General features: G+C 36.6%; 1 protein-coding gene across 1 annotated transcript in view; it reads right to left on the bottom strand.

Annotated features, from left to right (window-relative positions):
- The window catches only part of ANOS1 (anosmin 1), a 136,197-nt gene that overhangs the window by 46,963 nt on the left and 74,332 nt on the right, over positions 1–14,902 (bottom strand). Inside the window, exons 4-5 of the mRNA XM_071564831.1 lie at positions 11,911–12,133; positions 6,106–6,290 (exon numbers count right to left, since the gene is read on the bottom strand). Coding sequence (XP_071420932.1) covers positions 6,106–6,290; positions 11,911–12,133 — 408 coding nt within the window. The remainder of the gene's footprint in view (positions 1–6,105; positions 6,291–11,910; positions 12,134–14,902) is intronic.

The following is a 14,902-nucleotide window of genomic DNA, read 5'->3' as shown; positions in this document are numbered from 1 at the left end:
TCCTGGTAACCACTAAATCACTGCCAAATGCAGAAGACATAGGATTTTTGTATATCTCATAAAAAACACATCCGCTTGAGAATTTTATTTTTGCAATTACCTATAAATTATCCGGTTTTCAATTTACTTTAGGCTGTCATTTTATTGTATTTTAATTCTTTAATCAAAATAAAACACGAACCTGAACTAGATGTCATGTATATGTCTAAATACATTATTATTGATTACCATTACTGACCAAATATGCAAGCTCATTAAAAATGTAGTTACATCAATTTATTTTTACAAGGTCTGTTTTCTACAACTTCAAGAAGCCACCTTCCCTGCACAGGACTCAATCTATTTGCAATGATGCCAAGTAGTTCTCAAAAAAGGCACAGCATAATTTCCGCTTTTTGCTTCCTTTCCAATCTGTGTAATAAAGTAGCAGCTGTTGACATAACCATACAGCCAGAAACTAAGGAAGTTGTTTCAGCTCTCTAACAATGGTACTTTTAGAGACCTGACAAATAAAATTTGTAGGTGTTATCCTGCACTTAGTGTTTTTAATTGGTGACTAACAGAAAATTTAGGGAATGTTTGTGTGTGCATGTAAAGGAAAGAGCCTTTCTAAACTACACTGTTAACTGTTCTCAGACTGTTAAGTGCTGAAGACTCTGAGCCCATCACATACTGCTGCTACTCAGAGCCCTTCTCCAGACTGCTGTATTTGTTTTTTTAGAGCAAGCAGGGCTAGCAGTCCTGAAGCTTTCATTGTCTGCCTCATCTTCGTTCCTTTTTTTGAGCTTTTATGTTATCTGTAAAGTCAATTATCTCAATCAGGTGTTCCCCTAGGGGAGAAAAAGTCTACCTGAACTAACTTCTGCTATTATTTTTATTTTATGGAGAGCTCAAATGTGCTATTTTTTCCCAACATCCAGGCTCACACACTGAAGAACTTGCATTTAAAACACAACAGTGAACTGAATATAAACTATTACTATTAAGAGAAAAAAACCCAAGAATATATTTAGGATACTGCTGCAACTGAAAACAGGGCCAGGACCAATACCTAATTTTAAATAACTAATTACAGTACTGTGGGCTTTTAAAAACAAGGCAAGCATAATCTGAATATACTTGATCCCAAATTCCTCAGCTAAGGAATGTTGTTTCTCATTGGCATCAGACAAGCTATTCTGCTGAATAAAATATTTTGTTGTGTCAGTTTTCTGTGGCAATCTTGAAATACTATAATAATTCATCAATCCGTAACACCAAAATTATTTTAATTTATGAACATGCCTTGGGCCTATTACTTCCATAATTTGTTTTGTTGGCAAAGCTGGATGGCATGCAGGAGGTGTGCATGTAGTTTATAACTCCCATGTCATAAACTAGTTGGGCACTACTAAGAAACCTTTACAAGGAATTAATAAATTTCAGAAGAGAACTACATACTACTGAAATATCTTATATTACCTTCATGGTAAATCTAATTATTTTAGTTTTGTTTGTTTGTTTGTTTAATTGCTTTAGTTTAGTTAGTTCTCACTTCTCAAGTATGTTTGGAGCTGGGAATATAATATTCAGAGTCCTTTCAAGATCTGAACGTAAGCCCACTAAATGGTATGCTGAGTGGTACTAAATAACTAAGGGTTGAATTCCATCACACACCTAAATTCTACTTGTATATGAGATAAAATAAATGTTTTATTGAATTTTTGGAAGGCTAGCATATTTTTTTTTAAGAATCATTAAAAGACTAAAAAAAGGATCACCACCTTAGGATCATAATTACTATTTATTTTGACTATACATTATCTGTTCCTTAAAAAAATAAATGCAAGGAAGGCAAGCTCAAATCCTAGTAGGAATTTCATTTGGAATAAAATAATAGATGAGCACTCAGACAAAATAATTGACCAATATGTCCACCTTCAGTACCATCCAAAGTTAATGAAGACAAGGGAAAATTCCCATCAGTTATATTAAGATACAACTAGAACAGAATGTAGTCTTAATGATATAACCTGGAGAATACGGATAATAGCTTGACACTCCTTCTCAACAGCATATTTTAGGTCCAAGGAAAAACAGGACACCTCCAGTGGCTAGAAAGAAGAAAACGGTTGGACTATCAGGTGAGAATTTGGCTGAGACTTCAGAGCTTCTCCATTTTACTGACAATGCTACTCCTCTCCCAGCAACCCTTAACCCTGAGCACCCTCTCTTGAAAACAGTCCCCTCATTCTATCCTTCAAAAGGGGAATACCAGCTATTCTCTTCAAAAAGCCTACAGAACTCTCCCTCTGCTGCTCATACAATTGACTAATGACTAAAGTACTTGCCCAGAGCCTGGATGACCTATCTTCAATCCCATCCTTTGTATGATAGGTTGCGGGAAAATCTTCCCCATCATCTTGGATGTTGCATGCTATTTACCATTAGAATATGTTCTACACTCAGAGGCAAAACTGTTCCTTGGAGAAAGAAAGGCTGAAAGTTAAAAATTCTTGTATGGGAAAGGTGGGATTAGGTAGGACTGGGAGGGAGAAGAAAGAGAATACATGACCCAGCAGCACAGCAATTTGGCTATTCAGGTGGGATTCTTCTGTTGCCACTCCAAGTGGGTTTTTTCCTATCTTTTATAAGGAAAAACTTGGTGCAAGAATGTCTTTGTAGCAAAGATTTGTAGAGACTGTTTCACTGTGTTCATTCTCTTTCTTTCACACTATCAATCCTGGACTCCTTTCTGTAGTGTAAAGATTTAATAAGAAACAGGAGAGTACAGCCTGACCCTGCTGAGTTTAGAGCTCTATACCTTTGGAAACAACGTCCAGTGATAAAAGAATCTGCATTTCAGAGAGTGAAGAGATACCATCTGGAGTATCATAAAAGCTGAGTTTGTTTCCTCCAATACAAAAAAACCCTGACAGTGCTGTATGCACTATTCTATCACAGGACAGCACACCTCCCCTATTTCATGTGAACGCAACCCCTCATAAGCTGGGACCTCTCTAAGAATACTTACCAAAGCAAGCCCATCCTGGGAGATGGAGCAAGAAACATTTAGTGTACAGGACTGGTGGTTTACTCCAGCAGGGATATCTCACTGTCAAGGGCTGAGAATCCTCTTGTGATTCTCAGAACCACAACTTTAGGTGTCTTAATAAAAAAAAAGATTAGCTGTCCACAAAATTCAGACAATTCCAAGGTGAAGCACTAAGGTCTGTTACAATCAAGCTGTCAGTAAATACCGCCCCTTATTTTTTTTTAGTAACAGAATAAACTAATAAGTGTACCTCATTATTGTCTGCCCTTATTTATATATATTATACCTGTGTGTGTATATAAACTTGACATCCATTCACACAAAACAGATGTGTTCTGAAAATAACTGACCTGGCATATTTGAATTAACTTAATTAAGTACATTAATATGATTAAATATCTGAATTTCCAATGCAAACAGAAATACTACTATTTTTAGAAAGCATTAGCACCAAACAGAACAGTAAGTTTGTTCACAAGACATACAACATTCTCATGGAATAGCGCAGCAGTTCCTGCTCAGCTGGTTAAATCTTAAAACACAGTAGTGTAAGAAAGTTAGTATAACACTTAGGACACTGTACATCCCAGCCAACTTAGCTAATTATAATATTAGTCCCCACAGTTTTTATATTAACCAATGGAAATCAGTCACATCACATTTTCAAAAACATGTATGCTAAAATAAAAGTTACAAAAACTCCTTCTTCGGAAAGTGAAAAATAACTGAAATTGTTTTCAATGTGTTTGCTTTCTTTATTTAATTGGAGAGTAATATAGTGAATCAATAGAATAAGCCTTCTTCCTTAAAAAGAAAACAGAAAAAAAAAGGCCTGATGACACAATACAACACAAAGGAAACAAACTTTTTCAACATTATTTTTTCAACCCATTAACAATTTATGTGAAATATGAAAAATTACTTTCAAATTATCTCCTGTAAAGGCAACGGAAAACATACATGGATAGGCAGAGAGAAATTCAGATCCTCACCTACACCCTTTCTGATCTTTGATTGCTTTTACAAAGTCTCTAGACTAAGTTGTGGAGTAATGCAAGAGCCAGCATCATCTCCCCTGAACTGAGATGCTCTAAGAGGTCTCAGCTGAATAGCTGAGCTCTTCTCATCCTTTGCCTTTAATTAAGGTCTCATACCCCAGAGTTTAGGAATCACACAAGTAAAATCTCAGATATACAGACATGAAAAACCTGGAGGCTGTGCACACAGTCATTTAAGTCAATCTGGATATCCATCTTTGTTGCTGATATTGCAAAATAAATTGTAGTGCATGCAGCTACACAGCTTTGATTGCCTGGTGTAATGTCTAAAACTAAAACACCATAGAGGTACACTGCTTGATAGAGACAGAAATTCTGCTTGCTAGCACCCCTCAAGGGTGCCCAGCCTGAATGTTCCATAAGGTATACACAGTTTACAAAGCCAGTCAGGCATCCTGAAGTATGCTTTGAACTGACATTCCCAGTAGGGTCCACCACACAATCAAATTCATGTCTCCTCTGATGCAGAAGGGACAGTGAAGTTGTCAGAAAGATGTCAGTCGAGGAGGCTTCTCCTGCCAAAGTGATTAACTCAGCCCCTCTGCCCACGTTTGACAGACCCCCAGGAAAAGCAGCTGTCAGGGTTCTTATTGCTCTTGCACAGGAACACGTTTCTGAAACACTTTCTCCTGCAGATCCACTGCAAGTCAGGGTTTATGTATGTTCCACTGCTGAGTAGTATACATAGTGCATGCTTCCAGAAATGTGCATGAAGACTGTTTCTGGGATGAGAAAAAGTACAGCAGTGCACTACCTGTAGCATGTACACGTGGTAACAGTGACGAATAAATTGGATCTAGATCACTTTTTCTAGGAAAATACCATGTAGAAAGGCAGGAAGGTGTTTACTGGATATGGAGAATACAGGCTCAAGACCTGTACCTCAGCTGAGAGATAATAAGCTGCTATGACTTTATCAAGTTTGGAGACGTGCATGTTCCCTTAGGCTTGCACAAGCAAGGTTTCATGTCATGCTCTGCTGCAGGTGACTTTTTCTGAGCAAGATTCTGACAGAGTGACACAGCTCCCTCCAGCACCGCATTGAAGCTAAGAAATTCACATCTGAGTGCTCAGTCTCACAAGCTTTATGTTATTATAAGATAGCATTTTCTTACACAATCTGAATTGAGAGTGAACACAAATTGTCACAGAATTTAAATCCCTTACTTTATTTTGTGGATGGTTCTACTTATTCTCTTCCTTTTTTTTTTCCTAGCTATAATGACATTTTGCAGATCTTTTCTTGTCAGGAGGGATGAGGGTGAAGCAATAAGATAAATGATTGGAACTCTGCCATCCAGGTGGACTGTCAGCATGTTAAAAAACAGACTGAAATTGGAAAGGAACCAAGTGAAAATTTATGCTCTGTTGGGTGCTTCTCATTAAGAAACATTTGCTCATGAATCTTCCATTTTCAGTCTGGATTTCACTGAGTGATAAGAGCATGACATCATAGAATTTTCCCAATTTGGAAGGTGAGATCTGGAAAAAAAACAACTTTCCGAAGAGTAAGGGTTTTAAATTTTGTGGGTTGTTTTGGCGGGTTTTTTTCACTCTCTGTTTTATTTTAAAAGAAATAAGTAGCCTTTCTACCAGTTGCATTTCTTGCCTTTTGATAAGACTCAAGCCATGAGCAATGTCACACTGTGTAATGAGTCCCACTGACTGCAAAAGGACTACACCTCTTAGGTGTTTCCTTCATTGGGTTTTGGTCTCTAATTCTAGGGCTTTCAAAAGATTTTTCACTTTCAGAGACTTTGGAATTCCCACATGAATAAATCATAAATACGTGCTTTTAAGAAAGTGCCACCAACTGGCCTTACAAAAATCAAGCCTCTGGCCAGCTCTGTAAAGAGTAAATACACAAAAAGACTTATTTTGAAAAATAAACCTCAGGGTATTTTGAGCATAAGCCTCCCCACCTGTAAGTGACCTAACTCTTCCCTGATCTTAAGAGGACCTTTTGATCACTGTCTGGAAGCAAGGGATCCATATGGCTTGCAAAGAACTGACCTGTGCCACAGTTTGCCAGTTAGTAGCATCATCCTCACTTGGATGGATTCCTTGATTCCATCTTCTCTGAACAACATAGATCACAGGCTCAATGGAAATATTGAATTTTGAAGACCACTTCACCTCCAGGTCTCCAGACTGATGTTCTATGAATTTTAATTCTTTCCGGGGTTTCAGTGGAACACCTGTAGTAGGAACATGCAGACAAAAATATATGACTAATTTACAAGCTGCAATTAAGCCATTTGTAGATGAAGCTGTACAGAAAAAAATAATTAAAAAAAGGACTGTTGGTGAGAGAGAAGGCAAAAAGGGGGAGAATGATAAGCATAGAAGTTTCAGAAATGTTCAAAGCTAACCTATATCTGCTAATCTTAAAACTCGTTTTAAAAAAAATTTCAATATTGTTTATTTCATTAAAAATCTCTAGGATCTGAAAGTTGTAAGCTAAAACTTATCTTACAGAAAAAACTTACCAAATACGTTTTGATAACCTGGAAAAAGACCCATTTAATCCCCATCAGAATCAGCTACACCTGCTATTCAGTTTTTCACCTAAAGTATCCCTAAACACATCTAATGACAAAATTTCCACAGAATCACAAAGTAATCTGTCCCACTATTCCTCTATCCTTACTACGAGAAAGCTTTCTCACTACCTTGGTTAGTCTCCTCAGCTGCATCTTAAACTCAATATTGGTCCAAGATGTTCATGGATCATGGGGAAAAGATTCTTTTATCTACAGAAAAGCTTTTTATGAACCACAAGAAAATATCATGCTTCTGAATGCTTTCTTCTTCAGTCTAATAACCACACTGCATTTCATTTCCCTTTTAAATCTGTGTTTCTAGACCTCTGTTCACTCTTGAAGTTGTCTCTGGAGACTCTTCAGTTGGCCAACACCCTTCCCCAGAGTCAGGATTAAAACTGGATGCAGACTATGTCTAAGTTCTTAACAGTGTAGACTAGTGAAGTGTGATTATTTCACACATTTTACATTAGCCTGATATACTTCAAAAATTGTTTGCTTCTCCATGGCAGCATGATCTTATTGGCTTACATGCAGCTGTATTGTATAATGTGTCACCCTGCACTTTCCCTAACGATCTAGGAAATGTAATTCCAAGACATCTTGGAATAGACGTGTTTTATCTAATGTATATTGTAAAATTTTGCACTTCAGAGGCATCTTTCTAAAATATTATTATAATTTCTCATTACACAGTGACATCAATATATGGTTACTTCAGTTGTTTATACTGCTAGTAATAGCACCTTTTTGAAAGCATCTGCAGTAGCTTGAAAGAAAAAACAACTCTTCAAATTTGGCATCTTTTGATTAAATCAACAAATCCAAGTGTTAGATACATTTCTCTAGACAGACTTTAGAAACACATATATTTGAGTGTGCAGCATTTTGTCACTTCAGGATATGTCACAAGATTTCTATGTTGACATACAAACATTCTTTACAAGTTATCATATGCACTTTATTTCATTTTGCTGTTTCCATGGGTGTTCACGTAAGTCCAGCCGTATGTATTGGTTCAATAAAATGTTTCCTACTCTGCCACAGATGCCTGGTGTCTTGGTTTGAGATAAGCAACTGCCAACCCCCCCAAGCACAGAGAGAAAAGCCTCCCTCCTAACATCAGGGAAAGGGAGGAAAAGAGAGGGGAAAGGAAAAAAACACTTCAAACCACGTTTATACTAAAACTACATATATTTTTACAGAAAGGAAGAGACTATTAGAAGAGAGTACAAATATACACTCACACAAGTCTGCAACAACAAGTTCCCCACTTCTTAATGAACACATTACTTAAGAAAGAACTTATGCCCCAGGGAGACAAACTCAAGCAGAAAGGAGAGACCCAGAACAACTGAGACCCTGAGAAGCGACTGCCTTAACCACTCCCACACTGGTTCCTACTTCCCTGGAGATGATGTCATAATGTGGTATGGAATACAAAATTACTGGCTAGAAGAGGTCAGCTGTTAGCTCAGCCCAGCTCAAGTCAGCTGACAGCTTCGGCCTAGTCCAAACTTCAGAGCCCAAATCTAGGCCCACCTAGGTGAACCCATAACACCTGGCACCAAAATTTCCTCAGAGAAACAAACCGCCTTTTTTATTTTAAGAGGTCTTCTCATAAATCTGAGTACACAAGTAGCTACAAGTAAATGAAAAGTGACCTTGTAGATCTTGAAGAAACATAAAATCAAGTTGAAGAAACTCCAGTACCTGAATCTGGTTATCACAGCAGTTTAGAACATGGATATCCTTCAACAGCCTGCAGTCTTAAGTCTAATATAACAAACACCACTGAACATGTCAGTTTAGATTTCAACATCTGAAAATCCTTCTTTAATTATGATATACAATAATCTTACAATTTGCATGTTAAGAAAACTTCCATCTGCTTTGCATTAGGGGCAGTTGGACTCACTTGATTGCAAGTATCTCAGCCTCTCTGGTGTTACGTAATTGTGTGCAGATGGAGCGCGGCAGCGCAAACAAGGAGAGCACAGCACCAAGTGCATTTTAAAATACTTTTGTAGAACCAGCACCATCAATTTAATATCCAGATGTGAAGATTCAATTACTCTTCAATGTGCTTTTTATTATGTAAATGGTCAGCCCTTTCTTTGTGCTGGAACAAATTAGTCCTCTGAAGTCTGCAGTGTTTAACCAAAGAATTCAAATCACTGATTGCTGTATATGTGCAATAGCAGAGTCCAGGAAAAATGTTTCTAAAGGTGTCTTTCCAACAGCTCTGTGTCATGAAAAGTAAGTGCAAAATTGTCCATCACAAAAATCTGTGTCTTAAATGTCAGTTCTCTAAAAATTTAAAGAATTCCTATGGATGGTGTTGGGAAAGTAAAGGGTACATGGCATCAATACAATTGTAAACACAGTTGTCCAGCAACTCAGAGATGGACACTTCTAGAACTGTACACTATGATTTTAATCCAAAACTATTTTTAAGTATGAAAAGAGTCATTAAACTGTGATTGACCATCTGGCCCCAGATCTGCTATTATGATATTGCCATACCATCACACCTTTTCAATGTCATAATCTTCTCTTCACAATTTACTTTTTCTACACAGATGTGCAGTTTGTTCTGCTGTAAGGACTGATCCCTTATACATTTCAGAGAAAACTTGTTAGGCTGGGTTAGACAGCATGAAGTGGTGCATCAACACATCTGAGGGACCTCTAACTTCTGAAACAGGAAAAATGTGATGGGTAACTTTTTCACCTGCTACCAGTTCAGAGTGGGAAAAGATGTATGTCCTTGTCCTTCACTGAGGATGCATATGCACACATTAGACAAAGCGAGCCTGGTCACACATTCTTCATTCCTTCCTTTTCCTTCCCTTTTCTTCTGCATTTTTAAACTATTTCTAAGCAGATCTATTCCCCCGTATCTATCTCTAAAGTACCAAATCTACGTTAGACTTTCAGAAGTCCTTCACTAGTTCGGATGGCATAAAGAAGGTGGATGAGGCTGATGACAGAAGAGTATGAGACAACATTTGATATCTTCAGTAAAGAGACATAAATATGTGAGGACTATCTAACCAGTTAGTAATACTCCCAACAGAGATGAAAATATACATCGATAATGGACTTGGTATGTTAATCCAACAACATCTGTAATGTATGTCTTTGGTGGCAGTGTACTCACATTAATATACTTTTAGGGTTGGGCTTTAGCACTTGGTATTAGAGGGCAAATTCAGTTTGTTAATCCAGCAAATCAGATGGGAATCTTATATCTACTGTTGTGAAAAATCTCCAGAGCTTGATCAACAGTAAAACTATAGGAACTTCTGTAGACTCTTAGATTCAATCTGAGTTCATTTTCAAGCTGTGAATGCTGTCAAAATGATAAGTACTAAACTTATTCACTAGATCTTAGTCATGCTTGCAGAGTTTGTTCTTCCTTAGTGACAGGAAGGTCATTTGCCCCTGGAGGAAAAGAATAGCAAGCCTGCTCCGCTTCTATTTGTCTTTTGTTACAGAAAGGCAGGTTGAAGCGGCTAATTAGCTGAATTCATCAGCTGAGAAGGCAGAAGGGTATTGAGCTTGCCCTTCCTCTGCAAGACATATATGCTCTTACAAGCAAGCACCTCCTGCAGATCAGTGATAAGATCATAGGGAGGGTTAGTTCTGCTCTTATATAATCAGGCTGAACAGTAGTAGACCTTTCAGTGTGCAGAATGTATCATATCCTGTCATATTCTATGTCAACTCCAGAAACACGTAATCTTGTTTTATTTGCTTGTTTTGTTTTTACCCTTTCCAGTTGATACATTTACTGGAATGCTTTGTAGTTGTGGCATAGAGCTTGATCATGTAAATAATTTTATATTCAACATGAATGGCTGTTTATTACTCTGGTCATTTTTCTCAATAAGACAAAAGAAATAAATACATGATCCATTTTAATAACTTTCATTTTTAAAGGTCCTGTGTATTGGAGTGTACTAATTTCTTTTATTTTTAAAGTGCCTGCTCTAAAGTATCTCAGAAACAAAAGAATTTCCCTTCTGCACTGGCAATCTGGATCACAGTGTTGCCTGCAGTTCAAAGTACTTTGACCACTACTTTCATAAGTTTTATGCTTACTCAACTGTATGACTTCTAGAGCAGATTTTCTCCATTTATGTCAGTAAGACAGTGCTTCCTGATGGCCCACCTTGATGGCCAACTCAAATGCAGGGTTCAAAAATCAAAGTACATTGTTTCTGACATACATTCTCATCACCAGGGACACCAAAAAAGATTCATTAATATTTCAGTTAAAACAATGAACTTAAAAAAAAAAAATCACCATCTTCTTCATATATTTTATCATGTTACCATCCACAGATGGAAATAAGCATGAATTCAGATCTAAACCCGGAGCTTAGTTCAGAGTTCTGATATTAGGGTTCCACAGAGAGTCCATGATATCTTATTAATAACTGAGTAATATTCATTTTTTATTACTGATATAAGGAGAATGGATTTCTAACAAAACATACTTACTGTGTGGACTAAGAACACACAATTCACAATTTTTCTGCGTTAAGTGCACATTTTTCAAGTATTTCCATGTATAAAGCTTTTTTAAATTCCAATAAATTAAAATCTGGAATTTGTCTAACCAAATAATTTCTTAGCTTGTATGTACTTATTGAAGAATGTCAAAGAAAAGTTTTTTTAACAGGAATCAAATCAATTAAAAATTTCAGAATAAGACTGCCTGAAATTTAAATAATAAGTATATAAATATACACACACGTATATATGTGATATTAAAATCTTTCACTATTTTTTTCTTAGGTCATCAGTGCCAAAAACATTGTGTTGATTTGTTCTTTTACGAGACTTATTTCACACTTCCCACCTGCTTGGCTTATAGACATAAATGTTATTTATGATTAATAGGATCTGAACTATTTATTGTTAAATATTTTCCTGCTGCATTATCTCTCATCTGCATCAAATTAAGTGAGATTTCACCTAAATTGGCAAAGTTTATTCTGCTTGAGATGATTCATAATAGCCACATGCTTACATTCCACAGATTTCCAGACACAGGTTGCACAAGAAGGGAAAAAAATCAGAAATTTAAGCAGCACTTTTCTCTGGCTTTTCATCCTTTCACTGTGCAGCCACATCTCTACAGCCACCTCTCATTTTTCTTCCCATTCATACAAACTCCCAGAAAATTAAAGTCCTGGTTTTCTAGAAGACTTTGTTACAGCCTGAAGTTATTAGCCCAGTATGAGTACATATTAATAACCTCTACCTTTGTATAGATTCTTTGGAACTTGGCATGTATGACCACATCCATTGGAACAGCATTTCTTCACTCCAGAACATTCACTATCAGCTTCACAGCTTTCAACGCAGGCAGCTGCAAAACCACTGGCCTTCTCAGGTGCTGGGCAGTCCCCTTGCTTCACAGACAGGATGTACTTAAGGAATTCACAGCTAGTTAGGCATTCATAATTCTTCTTAGGGAAAAGAGGCTAAAAGGAAAATAAAAGAAGTGTATAATGTTTTCAACTGGAACAACTGAAAAAAACCACCAAAAATGTTGTAAGTTTTCCAAGATCTCCTAGAGGAATATTCAGATTTTCAGCTTTTGCAAGACTATCCCTGAAGATTTATACATTTAAGCCACTTCTAAAAAAGCATTCCAAGTACAGAATGATGAATTCTCTCAAGTAAATTCACCATATTTAATGGAATAATGTTGTTTATATCTGCCAGCTTTCCCTTGTTTTCCTCACATTGGCTGGCTACAAAGTTGCTCAATGTCAGATCAAAAACATTCCCAAAACAAAGGGGAAGCAATGGTCAGACAGTCTGCTTTTTTTTTGACTACTCCACATTCCTCCCTCTGTATTTTATAACACTTTCACCACAATATCTGATGTAATGCCACTCTAGATAAATAGGGGAAATCTTGTTTCATTATACTGTTTGAACTAAGTTGGCTAAGAGAAGATTTTGCAGCATCTTTATGTTCTTGCCAGCATACCAGTAATTGTATAACTCTTCATGGAACTAGAACTAAATTTCTGATAAAATGATCAGCAGAAAATACAAATTAAAGTAAGTCTTAAATATGCTTATTAAAGATCAAAGTAAATGCTACTTCTTTGAGAAACCCAGCCCTAGATATATTAGAAGTTGCTTCAATGCATAGACATTATGTAATGTGTGCTACTCAGAGGTTTGCAAGGTCCACCTTAAACTGTACAGAAAATAGTATTTAGAACCCTGGGGAGAATATTGTGTGCAACATGGAGATTCTATCTCCTCTTTGTTTAGTTCTGTGCAAAAGTAGCTGAAGCAATTCCCTCAAAGTGATTGGTGGAACTTGTAATGGGCAACCCTTGTAGCTGGAGTTGTGTGTAGCTGGCCTTTCTATCCTAGAGCAACCAAAAACCTTCTACCTTGACAGCTCTGATTTACAAGTTCCTAAGCCAACACAGGAGATATAAACCACTCTCTGTCCAACTATTCACGTAACTTTGGAAACTTCCTTCCATATTCAAATGGTTTCCTTTCTTTTCTTTACTGTTCTCGTATTTCGGGCAAAATGAGAAAGACCTGGCTATTATGGAGACCCAGGTGTTTCACAGACTATGTGTCCGTTTATTCTCCAAAGTTACTGTGGTCCAAGAATGTGCCACTACATTATCTCTCCCATCTTTTCCTAGAATCTTTGAATTGGGCTTTTAAAGATGCATTTGGGTGTTACGGGCTTAATCAGCCTAAAGGCTGCAAAAACAAGCACTCCCTATGTCTCCTACTGACTTCAGTGATTGTAGGACATGCATTCCTGCTGTTGCCCCATTGGAATGCACCTGATTCCATGGTTAGCCCGTTAAAAAGCTAAAACAGTAGGAAACTGAATTTATGGGGGAAAAAAAGGAGTCAGATAAACTGTATACTTTTCTTCACACATAAGGTTCCCTTTAGCGTTCAGCAGTACACTCATTAGGTAGGTAAGAAGTAATATACCAAGAAGGGATCTTGAGAAACACAAAGCTAAATTGTTGCTTCAAGATTTTTTACAAAATACAGAAAGATTGAAAACACTCTTCCAGGAAAACATCCTTGTTTAGCTCAATCAATGTCTATGCAGTATACCTGAGTCTGAAAGGAAAGTGGTCCCGGGTTTTAGTGTGTACGAAGCTAATTTCAAATCCTAAAACATCACAAATTTGCAGCTACTTAATTAAAAATGTTATAGCTCCCCAAGGCATAATACGTCCTCAAGGCTTCTCCTCCTCACCCTATTTCACAGCTCATTTTTCAGTTAGCTGCTAAATGTGCTGCTCTTCATTATGGGCCTTTGAAGTTCTAAATTTAGCTTTAACCACAAAACACTAATCAAAGAAGGATGCTCAGTGTTTTTTAACTACAATGGAACAGTGTTCTACAAATGTTTTCCTTTTAAACCAATTTTATACATATTTTCACCCATATCTGGAAACATACAGTCTGAGTGAGGATTGATATACAAGAACATAAATTAGATCCACTAAAACTATTTTATTACACTCCCCTAGAGTTTTGTGTATGAGGAAGTAACACATCAGCTGGGTTAAAAAACTCTTACAAGGCTTGGTTTTCGTAAGAAACTTTTATGTTGTCTTCTGATGTAACTATGCAGATCAGTAATGTAATCCCTACTTACACACAGTTGTATCTAATTTCTTTTTTGTTGAAATTACAGCTTTTCCTAATCAGCTTCATGATGCTTAAAACCATTTAAGCATAATACATGCTCTTATACCAAAAAAAGAGTGTCCACAGTAAAGAGAGAGAGGATTTAATTTAATGTATCAGTGAGATGAGTAGATTAACTAAGATAATTTCTATTTTGTAAAGGAAAAGATTAAAATCTTCATAATCACTCACTTTAATAGACTTCAATAAATTTTTATGTTTATATTGATTCAGTTATAACGAACCAACTTTCTACTGAGATGATATTTCCATTCTGAACTAAAAAACTCTTAAGAAATATAACAGCTGAGTTCCATCAACTCAATGGAGCCATGTTTCAAATCCAAAAAAAACATCTCTTTCTTTGTTCCACTGATTCATGTTTGCTTATTCACAGATTATTCTGAAACATGATTCAAAAACAGTTTTCACAACATTTTTTCCTGAATAATTACGCATTTTGATATTAGTCTTCTGAACTTGGAGTCCTCAATCCCGTTACTCACAGAGAACTATTCTTTTAAAAATCGGATTGACTTTCACATACAGGAAAG

Source organism: Pithys albifrons, chromosome 1, assembly GCF_047495875.1.
Source record: "Pithys albifrons albifrons isolate INPA30051 chromosome 1, PitAlb_v1, whole genome shotgun sequence".
Lineage (NCBI taxonomy): Eukaryota > Metazoa > Chordata > Aves > Passeriformes > Thamnophilidae > Pithys > Pithys albifrons.
This window is presented reverse-complemented; position numbering and strand designations above follow the sequence as displayed.